We start from the raw sequence: 12,007 nt of genomic DNA, 5'->3' as shown, positions 1-12,007 counted from the left end.
GGGGCGGGGCATGAGCAAGGCCAGACGGGGCCGCAGGGCGCTCGCCACGTGACCAGCGGTGGTCATGTGACTAGGGGACCCAGCGGCCGTCTACTGGTACCCTAGCAACTGCTGGGATCCCCTCTGGCCACTTTCTGGAAAAGCGTCCAACCTAGAGACCTAGGTAAGTGTAGACGCGTGCTTTCCACTAGGATGATCAACACTTAAATTCTGTTTTGTAGCAGGTCCTCGGGGTTTTAGATATTGTCGCCTCCCCAACTGCTCTGCAAGCCATTGTCTTCCCGCCCGCTGCAGATCCCGTGCATCTCTGAGCGGGAGCCCTGCGTCCTGGAGGGCGGGGTATGCACAGTGACCCGCCTCGGGGACTGACCAGAAACACCAGTGAAGGGAGAGGTTCCTCAGATGTTTGGCATTACAAATCTCTGAATTGCACTTATATGTTTAGTGACTATTTTCATTTGCTTTCTCACTCTCCAAAAGAAATAATTCCTACTGACTTATAAACTCCACTAACTTTGTTAGGAGAGGCTGTTCCTTAGGAAAGGATATCATGCTTGGAAAGGTAGAGGGTCAGGGAAGGAGAGAAAGAAAGACCCTCTTGGAGATACTTTGATAACCGTGTCTGCAGCCATGGACTCGAATGTGTCAAGGATGATAAGGATGATGCAGAATAGGAAAGAGTTCAGATCGATTATTCAGAGTGTCGCTATGAGTTGTATTTGACTCAAGGGCACTTAACAACAATAACTTTGGTGGACTGTGAATCTTCATAGTAAATTATCCAATTTGGAAACAGTATGTTTTGCAAAACTAGTACTATGGATTGTTAAAATAACTGGTTGAATAGTAAGTAAGGTAACACAGAATCAGTCTATGCTTTGCAAGAAAAGGGTTATTTGAATGTCTGTTTCAAAAATTTTAAAGATTTGTTTAAAGGAAGTTAAGCCATGTCCTCTTCCCTCCTAGCTCAGACAAAAACTCGTAACTGTGGGTAATGCAGTAAGTCATAATAAGAGAGCTTTCTAAAGCTTAAGTCTGTTTGTTTTTATGCTCTGATATGGGTTATTGCAAAAAATGTTTCTTGTCAATCTAGTGTTCCAATGTTGTGAATACTTTGGAATGTTTACTTCGGGAAGTGAAAATTAGTTATGGCTCACTATTCCAAAGAAGAGCTAGATGAAGAATTTGAACAGTTTATGAAAGAGGTAAGATTTTCTATTTCTAAAGCTGTATTATAAAATTGATTCAGATGGGTAAGAGACTCATCCTTTGGTTATTTTGTTAACATATAAAATGGAATTAATTCATCATTAAACTCTGTTGGCTCCACTTCTAAAATAGAGCCCTCTAGTTCTCTCACTCTCCTCACCATCCTAGTCGAAGCACCATCCTCTCACCTAAACTGCTGCTGTAGCTCCCATCTTATGTCCCAGCATTCTTTTCACCACACAGTGGCCATAACAAACTGTTACATAAATCCAAACATAGCATTCTCTACTGTGAAACACTTTATTGGCATCCCAACACATGTAGAATGAAATTCAAACTCCTCCTTACCCTGATATAGAAAGTAATGCTTGATTTTACACGTGTCTATCTCATTGACTGCTTTTCCAGGAATGTGTTTGACATGCAGGTTTGCTCTGTCCGCAGAGTGAGGCTAGCCAGCCTGGGCCTAGGGTTTGAACCAGGAGGCGGCCTTAAGCCCAAAGGCAGCTGGGAAGGAAGCAGCCATGTTGTTCCTGGGTTTGGCTGGCTCCTCCCAGGGTCTTGGGAAGTTCTCCTTGCCAGAAGGAAGGAGCATGGTGGTGTGAGCGCAGAAATCGTGGCAAGCTTTTGGAGTCGACTGCTTTTCCAGGAATGTGTTTGATGTGCAGGTTTTCTCTGTCCCCGGAGTGATGCTGAATATTGTGACAGTGATGTGCCAATCGTGATAATGGGTACCCATGGTGAACAGTGTTGGCTGGAGCTTCCCGACTAAATCAAGCCTGGAAGCAGGAGCGGCATCCGCTTCCGAAATGGCTTGCCTCCAGAAACTCTATGTACGAACAGTGCTCAGGCTGTTCATTCATAGGGTCGCTATGAGTCATCCACGACTCGATGGCATCAAACATCAACAACAACTACTTCATTGACAGTATGTCTCTTCCTCCTCATCTACTTTGTTGGTTTTTTGTTGTTGTTATTGTATACCATCAAATTGGATTTAACTGGCAAAGGAGGCGATTGCCCTTCCTCCAGCAGAACATCTGGTGGATTTGAACTGTGTGCCTTTAATTTCTACTTGTCTGTCCATTTGCTGTACGGAGGTAACTCGTGGTTGCTCTTATGCTAAACACTGTGACACTGATGTGTCAAATGTGATAATGGTTACCCCTGGTGGACAGTGTTTGATGGAGCACCCTGATTAAAACAAGCTTGGAAGCAAGAATAGCATCCACTTCCAAAATAGCTTGCCTCCTGAAACTCTATGAACTTGGAGAAATGATAGAAGTTATACAGGTGTTCAGGTCTCCCTATGAGTTGTCCACAACTCGACAACACTTAACAACATTGTTGATGTTGTTGTTATGTGTTGTTGAGTTGCCTGTGACTCATAGTGACCCTCTGTACAACAGATCTGACGCCTACCCTGTCTCACTGACTCCGACAACATTTACCCCCATTGTCCTAGTTATTGTATCATCCAGGGTCTTTCTCTCCCGTGCTGTTTCTCCACCTTTCCGAGCATGATGTCCTTTTCCAAGGATTGCTCCCTCTTGGCCATGTGCCCAAAGTATGTGAGACAGAGTTTCAAAATCCTAGCCTCCAAGGAGAAACTTGGTTTCACTTTCTCCAAGACAGACCTGTTTGTTTTCTTGGCGGTCCATGGTATGTTCAAGATTCTCCTCTAGCACCACAAGTCAAAGGCATCAATTATTCTCTGCATCCTTATTATTGTCCAGCTCTCTGATGCATAACAAATAATTGCAAAGACCATGGACTAGATTAGGCTTCTCTTAGTCTCTAGACTGACATTATTGCTTCTCAGTACTTCAAAAAAGTCCCTGACAGCAGATTTACCTAATTTGTCTTTTGATTTTCTGACTGCTGGTGCCAAGAGTGTAGATTGTGGACATCCACTTTACTCATGTTATATTCACTGCCATCAAGTCAGTTTGCAACTTATAAAGACCCTTGATCTGGTTTCCAAGGCTGTAAATCTGTCTTCCTCTGAGCAGCTGGTGGATTTGAATATCCAGCCTTTCAGTTAGCAGCCCCATGTGTTACACACTATGCCACCAGAGTACTTTACTGTTGCTGTGTTGTTGTTGCTATGTACCATTGAGGAACAAGGAAATGGGCCAGATTCAACATTTTCTTCCCAGTGCTTTCACTGGTTGAAAGATAACAGTATTCATAGATGGGGTAGGTGAGTCCTCCAACATCCACAGATGCCTTCTACTTTGTCCTGTGCATTGGTTGTGAAAGCTACTTACTGAATTATCTCTAGAATGTTGCAAATGCCACTTGTCCATGTTATTCCCAAGACTTTCATACTTTGGTTAAGGTCCTTTGTTTCTTACCCAGTCTTCCTTGGCCATGTAGGCCACCTATATTCTGAAATAATCTTTATTCTATTCTGCTCTTGTTTCCTCACAATCAGTTTTTGAATCAGAACTGACTCATAACTCACCCTCCACCTGGGTTAGAGAGAGAAAATCACGAGGGAGGAGATCGCCCAACTTTTTCCTGGGAATCTGCTGTTGGATTCACAGTATCTATCTTTATGTGGGCAGGGTCACTCCTTATCCACAAGGCCACTAGAGGTCACTTAGTTCTGTAGTCACATGAGGTCGTCAGTACATGGTCCCTGTGACATGTAAGTACATGTAAGTCCTGCTTTCAGTGTGTAGTGTATGTTTTGTTAACTTTTCTCAGACATCCTTTCAAAGGAGATGAAATTTCTTGTCCACTGGGATGAAGAAAAGAGATGGGGATACCAAGAATAAGAAGAAAGAGAAATTGAAGCAGGGGGCAAACAGCTCAAAGACTGTAGCCCCGAGCCTAAAGCTTTTATTAAGAATGGCTATTAGTAAATCACGGAAAAAATTCTTTACTAATGAAGCTACGTTTTTCTCTGCTGACATTCTTTGCTTATCTCAGGAACAAAGTAATTTACAAGTATAAGCTTGTTCCTGGTGATCTGTCACGGGAGGAATTCCAGCTTGTTTTGTGCCTCACTCTGTTCCTGGTTAAGCATTTGCTTTAACATCTGGTTTCCCACATTTCCCTTTTGTTTTTATTATTATTTTGTCCTCAGGGCAGATATACCTTCTTTTCTTCTTTGAATCATTCTTGTTTTTGTTCTTCCCCTCCTTTCTATATAAACAAAAAATCCCCCAATCAATTAAACAAAATAAGATTACTGAAGTACTTCCAAAAATCTTTACATGATCAAAAGGATTCAGATTAGATATTCCTTCACTTACTTCTTTTTCTTTTTAATTTTTTTAATGTTTATTTTATTATTTTTGTGTATGTGTACCGTCAAATCGGATCTGACTGGTACAGGAGGAGATTGTCCCTCCTTCCCCAGCAGAGCATCTGGTGGATTCGAACCTTGCACCTCTGGCATTGCAGTGCAGCTTCTTGCCACTAGGCCATCAGAGCTCCCCTTCTTTCACTTATTTCTTGTAGAATGTCCATGTTCTTAAATTCATCCAATTGTTTATTAAAAGTAGAATGAATCTGAACTTGTAAATTCAATATATCATCTGTAAGATTACTATGATTCATAATATGTTTCCCAACCTTATCCCAATTTCATTCCGTAGTATTCCACTTTGCTGGAGTAATGCAAAACTACGTAGTATTCCAGTTACATTATAATTTTGTCTTTGTACACAAGTAATGTAATCTCTCATCAGTACTACTGATTGTTCCAAATCTGTTAATTGGGTATTAATTACTGTATCTATTTGTCTTTGAGAAGACTAACTTTTCTTGATGCCATGTTTTCACATAATCTACAGTTTAAATACTTTGATGTAAAGCCACGCCAGCTGTGGCAGTAATGGTGGTAATTCCATGTATTGCTGTAATGACAATTCCAATGAATTTTTTCCTCTTTTAAATAATTGGGTTATTATGTTTTAAAATCATAATTTCAGGAGATGATTGCCATTCTCTCTCTAATTTTACTGGCAATCATAATCCAATTTGGGATCTTAACATGTAAATAGTTTCACTAGGTTATAAAATAATAGAAGAATTGATACAAGTATGTAAAGAGCCATTTGAACAACATAATGTCAAATTTGTAGGATCCCATTGAGTTGGATCTTTCAAAAATACTTAAGGTTAATGTAACACAAGCTTGAACATAATTAATTTCATTTCTTTTAAATTGAAGGCTAGTAACATTGTTAGCATGACTACATGAATAATTTCCAATCCCAATAGATAAATGTTTCAATACAGTTCCTATTTTCCATAAATGTTTTTGGTAAGAAAAATGCTGTAAATGTGGATACGGTTCCACCATTCCTCCTCCATGCCATGATATTGTATTACTAGCATTGGTAGGTATTTTAGAACCATTGCCTTCTTTATGCCATTTTATGTTCTTAGTTGTTCCATGCTGACGAGCGGAACCTGCAGGGCTCCAGTCAATGACGCTTCCTTAGGAAGTATTAATATAAACTCGTCCTTGCTCTCCTGCACATTGTTTCCAATGTATCTATTCTCCAATGAAAGATAAAGCAAATGACATGGAGGAACATCAGAATAACCTGAAATTATGTTACTGGTGTTTCCATGAAAACCATACTCTTGGAAAATGTAATAGTAAGAGGAATCATTACCCAAAACTTTGTACACGCATGCCTGAGCTTCCATTTTTAAACAATAGGATTCATGTACAATGAATATGGGAAAAATATCAGTGTCTACATGATAATTAGAAAGTCATTCCTTCTCCACTAGGTTTAGGGGGTCCCAGTTATCATGGGGACTGAAAACCAATCACTGTCATTATTATAAATAGGTACAAGAGCATCAAACCAATTAACTACTTTTAATTAGGGTGGATTAGGAATATATGCCCAATACCTTGTCTGCATTGATTGATATAATCGTGATTCTTTTCCTTTGTTTTATTTGTGTGATGGATTACATGGATAGATTTTTCTATCTTGCACCATCCTTGCATACCTGGTACGAATCCTCCTACTTTTTCATGATGAAATTTCATGATGAATATTAGATGCTACTAGCTAGGATTTTGTTGAAAATTTTTGCATGTGTGTTGCCTCTGGCCTTCAGGCCAAGTTTATTAATTTTCAAATGAATATTCCTTGAATGACACAGCAATCTTTTGTCTATTTATTCTGAACAGCTGAACAACTTGGTGTTGCTGAAATGCTGCACATTCTTCCATGTTGTTGTTGTTGTTATGTGCCGTCGAGTCGTTTTCGACTCATAGCGACCCTATGCACAACAGCCCTAAACCCTGCTCTATCCTGCGCCAACCACACTGCCTCTGACACACCCATCCCGATTACCCCAGTCACCGAATCAATCCATCTCATAGAGGGTCTTCCCCTCCTGCGCCGTCCCTCCACCCTCCCAAGCATGATGTCCCTCTCCAAGGACCCGTCCCTCCAGGCAACATGTCCAAAGTATGTCAGACGAAGCCCCAGAATCCTTGCCTCCAAGGAGTTGTTTGGTTTAATCCTCTCCAAGATGAATCTGTTTGTTTTCCTGGCAGTCCATGGTACATTCAGTACCCTTCTCCAGCACCACAGCTCAAAAGCATCCACTCTCCTTCTGTCCTTCCTAGTCATTGTCCACCTCTCTGATGCATAACAAGCGATTGCAAATACCATGGCCTGTATCAGGAGCACCTTAGTCTCCAGACTGACACTGTTGCATGGCCTGTACCAGATGCACCTTAGTCTCCAGAGAGACACCATTGCTCCTGAGTACTTTAGAGAGGTCCCTAACAGCAGACTTTCCCATCGCGATACGCTTTTTGATTTCCTGACTGCTGGTGCCAAGAGTGTTGACTGTGGAGCCGAGCAAACTGAAGCTGTGAACAATCTCAATCTCTTCGCCATCCATCCTGATGCTGCCAATTGGTCCAGTGGTGAGAATCTTTGTCTTCTTGACATTGAGCCTCAGTCCATACTGAAGGCTGCAGTCCCTGACCCTTCGCAGCAAGTGCATGGCGTCCTCCTCAGTTTCAGCAAGCAGGGTTGTGTCATCTGCATAACGCAGATTGTTAATAGATGTTCCACCAATCCTGATGCCACAATTCCTCTCATAGAGCCCAGCTTCTCGGATAATCTGCTCTGCATACATGTTGAAAAGGTATGTAGACAGGATGCATCCCTGGCGCACACCCTTCCCAATTTTGAACCATGCAGTGTTACCCTGCTCTGTTCTTACTACTGCCTCTTGATCCAAGTACAGGTTTCGCATTAGCACAATTAAATGTTCGGGGATTCCCATTCCTCTCAGAGTCAGCCACAGTTTGTTATGATCTACACAGTCAAATGCCTTTGCATAATCAATGAAACACAGATAGACATTCTTCTGGTATTCTCTGCTTTCAGCCAAGATCCATCTAACATCAGCAACAATATCCCTAGTACCACAACCCCTTCTAAACCCAGCCTGGACTTCCAGCAGTTCTCTGCTGATGTGCTGTTCTAATCGTTTTTGGATAATCTTCAGTAGAATCTTGCTTGCATGTGAAATCAATGACACTGTTCTGTAGTTTCCACACTCAGTTGGGTCACCTTTCTTTGGAATGGGAACAAATATAGATCTCTTCCAGTCAGTTGGCCACGTGGTTGTTCTCCAGATTTCTTGGCACAACTTGGTGAGAACATCCAGGGCAACATCTGTTATCTGAAATACTTCAGTTGGTATATCATCTATTCCTGGGGCCTTATTTTTTGCTATTTCCTTCAAAGCAGCTTGAACTTCTTCCTTCATCACCATAGGCTCTTGCTCATATGTTATTTCTTTAAATTCCTCTGTATCTGCCAGTTCCTTTCTATATAATGACTCGGTATATTCCTTCCATCTTCTTTTAATACTTCCTGGATCATTTAGTATTCTGCCCAAAGCATCCTTGATTACAGCATAGTCTTGTCAAATACCATAATGGTTACCCATTATGTGCAGTGTTTGGATGGGCTTCCAGATTTATTTATACTGGGAAGCAGGAGTGGCATGTACTCCCTAAACTAGATGCCTCTGGAAACTCTACAAACTCTCTAAACTCTATAAATGTACAGAAATAATGTTAGTTATAGAACAGAGTTCTGTACAGAAATGATGTTAGTTATAGAACAGAGTTCAGGTCTTCTGTGCAAAGCTTACTTTCAGTCGTATTTGACTTGATGATGCTTAAGCACTGGTAAATGAAACTAGTGCTGTTATATCTGGAGGAACACTCTTCCAGTTTGTACATCACTCTTTGTCAATGTGCTGTATGAAGTAACCTGGGTTTGCTATGATTCTGAGCCTTGTGCCATTGGAGTATCAAATACCACAATGGTTTCCCAATATGGACAGTGTTTGGTAGAGCTCCCAGTTGTAAAACAGTTTTGGAAGCAGGAGTGGCATTCATTTCTTAAACCACATGCCTCTGGAAACTATTAACTTGGAGAAATGACGATAGTTATGGAAAGGAATTAGGTCTTTTGTTCATAGAGTCTCTATGAGTCGTGCTCGACTTGACGGCAATCAGCAACAATGTACCATTGAGTAGGAAACAGCTCATAGTTGACCCTGCAGCAGGTTTTCAGAGGCAATAATCAGCATAGCAGGAAATTGCTCTTCTTCTGTGGAGCAGCTGGTGGAATCAAACCATATGCCTTTGGGTTGATAGCACATCTCCCTATCTTAGAATTTTTTCCCCATGATATAACCAAGCTCATTCCACAATGAGATGCTTAGCATTAGCTATTCCTTGTGATAACAGTGTTTTTCCCTTATTTTTCACCTGCCTAGTGATATTATCTTCCATGTCACCACCTTAAGAGAGATTTCCATCCGTTATTCTATAAAAAGTAATTATGAAGTCATTATTTTAATATGCTGTGTATTTATTTCATTGAATAACACATAACACTGTCATTTGGATTTTTCCCGTGTAAATATTATTTTGGTCTTCTGTTACAAGAGTGTATGTTTTAAAGCCTATAGGTATATATTCTTTTCTATTATCTGTACTAGCTAATTGTTGTTGTTGTTGTTATGTGCTTGTGACTTGTTGTCAAGTTGCTTGCGACTCATAGTGACCTTATGTACAACAGCCCTAAATCCTCCTCTATCCTGTGCCAACCTCACTGTCTCTGACACACCTGCTCCCATTACCCCAGTCACTGTAATCAATCCATCTCATCGAGGGTCTTCCTCTCTTGAGATCTCTCTCCACCCTTCCCAAACAAGATGTCCCTCTCCAAGGACTGGTCCCTCCTTGCAGCATGCCCAAAATATGTCAGATGAAGCTTCAGAAATTTTGACTCTGAGCAGCAGCATGGCTTCACCATCTTTAGGACAAAACTGTTCTCCTAGCGGTCCATGGTACATTCATCCCTCTTCTACAGCACCACAGCTCAAAGGCATCAATTCTCTTTCTATAATCCTTAGTCATTGTCCAGCACGAATTTGTGAAAACTATGGCCTGAATCAGGCACACATTAATTTCCAGCCTGACATCGTCGCTTTTCAGTACTCTGGAGAGGGCCTGACAGCTGACTTTCGTCTCTTGATTTCCTGGCTGCTGGTACCAAGAGTGTTGATGGTGGAGCTAAGCAAACTAAACCTGTTAACACTCTCTATCTCTTCGCATTCCATAATGATGCTGCCAGTTGGCCCATTGGTGAGAATCTTTGTTTTCTTGATATTAAGCTTCAATCCATATTGAAGGCTGTAGTCCTTGACCTTCTGCAGCAAGTGCTTCAGGTCCTCCTCAGTTTTAGCAAGCAGGGTTGTGTCATCTGCATAACACAGGTTGTTGATGAATTTTCCTCCAGTCCTGATGCCACATTCTTTCTCATAGAACCCAGCGTCCCAGATGATCTATTCTGCATACAAATTGAAAAGGTATGGAGATAGAATACATCGCTGGTGGACACCCTTCCTGATTTTGAACCATGCAGTTTCTCCTTCGGCTGCCTCTTGATTCAAATATAGGTTTTACATAAGCACAATCAAATGTTCTGGGATTCTCATTCTTCTCAGATTCAGCCACAGTTTGTTGTGATCCACATAGTCAAAAGCCTTTGCATAATCAGTGAAACACAGGTAGACATTCCTCTGGTACTCTCTGCTTTTAGCCAAGATCCATCTAACATTAGCTATAACATCCCTAGTACCTCAAACTCTTCTAAACTCAGCCTGCACTTCTGACAGTTCTTTGATAATGTTTTGCTGTAGTTGTTTTTGGATAATTTTGAACAGAATCTTGCATGCATATGATATTAATGATATTGTTCAATAATTTCTTCACTCTGTCAGGTCACCTTTCTTTGGAATGGGAACAAATACCCATCTCTTCCAGTTAGTTGGCCAAGTGGCTGTCCTCCAGATTTCTTGGCATGACTTAGTGAGCACATCCAGGGCAGCATCTGTTTGTTAAAACATGTCAATTGGTATGCCATCAACTCCTGGAGCCTTGTTTTTTGCCAGTTCTTTCAGAGCAACTTTAACTTCTTTCTTCCTCATGACAGGCTCTTGGTCATATGTTGTTTCATGAAATTTTTCTGTCAGCCAATTCCTTCTGGTATAGTGATTCTGTGTACTCCTTTCACCTTCTTTTAATGCGTCTTGGATCATCTAACATTCTACCCAAAGCATCCTTAAGCATTGCTACTCCTGGCTTGAATTTGTTTATAAATTCCTTCAGCTTAAGAAATGCTGAGGGAGTTCGCCCCTTTTGATTTTCTGACTCCAGCTCTTTGCGCATTTCATTTTTTTTTCCATAATTTGCTTTTTATCAGTTGGGAGTTACACTGTTTAACCTAAATGTTGTGTTTCTCTGGTTGTTAGAATCCATCAGCCCCTCAGGAGAAAGAGATGCAGTCTCCCCACACATGCCCTGTTTTCCCTCCTTTGCGCATTTCATTTTAATACCTTGCTTTGTCATCCCGAGCTGCCCTTTGAAATTTTCTGTGCCACTCCTTAATTTCTTGGTTTCTTTCTTTACCTTTGGCTTCTCAGTGCTCTAATGCAATGTTCCGAGTCGCATCCAACATCCATCTTGGTCTTGTCTTTCTCTTCTGCCTTTGTAATGATCTTTTGCATTCTTCATGGACAATATACTTGATTATCTTCCCACAGCTCATTTGGTCTTCACACATTGGTGTTTAAGGCCTCAAACCTGTTACTGAGATGCTTTTGAAATTCGAGTGGGATAAACTTGAGGTCTAATTTTGGTTCCTATGGAATTTATTTTCAACTTCAGCTTGAACTTGCATATGAGTAGTTAATGGTCTGTTCCACAATCAGCACCTGGCCTGGTTTTCACAGCTAATATTGAGATTCTCCAGCAATTCTTTCCACACATGTAATTGATCTGATTCTTATGCATACCAACAATACCTTCTTATAAAAGGTATTTGGAATGAAGAAATCATTGAGTGTGCAGAATTCTATCATTCTATCTCCAGCCTCGTTTCTCTCACCAAGTCCATGTTTTCCAGCTACTGATCCTTCTTCCCTGTCCCGAGCTTTTGCATTCCAGTTACCCGTTGTTATCAATGCATCTTGATTACATGTTCAATCGATTTCTGACTGAAACAGTTAGTAGAAATCTTTTATTTCCTCCTCTTTGGCTCTAGTTGTTGGTGTATATATTTGAATGATAGTGGTATTCACTGGAATTCTTTGTATGTGTATGGATATTATCCTGTCACTTGCCACATTATATTTCTTTTTTTTAAAATTTAGGTTGTTTATTTTTCATTTCAATGAACGTCTACAGAGATTTTGGGATTCCATTCATTCA

The 12,007-nt window shown here is 40.8% G+C and overlaps 1 protein-coding gene across 1 annotated transcript in view; it reads left to right on the top strand.

Annotated features, from left to right (window-relative positions):
• Positions 1-1,148: 1,148 nt before the first annotated feature.
• KIAA1009 (KIAA1009 ortholog) overlaps positions 1,149-12,007 on the top strand; it is a 117,201-nt gene continuing 106,342 nt past the window's right edge. The window contains exon 1 of the mRNA XM_006892164.1: positions 1,149-1,205. Coding sequence (XP_006892226.1) covers positions 1,149-1,205 — 57 coding nt within the window. The remainder of the gene's footprint in view (positions 1,206-12,007) is intronic.

Source organism: Elephantulus edwardii, unplaced genomic scaffold (assembly GCF_000299155.1).
Source record: "Elephantulus edwardii isolate Elephantulus edwardi_28Jun2011 unplaced genomic scaffold, EleEdw1.0 scaffold00111, whole genome shotgun sequence".
Lineage (NCBI taxonomy): Eukaryota > Metazoa > Chordata > Mammalia > Macroscelidea > Macroscelididae > Elephantulus > Elephantulus edwardii.
This window is presented reverse-complemented; position numbering and strand designations above follow the sequence as displayed.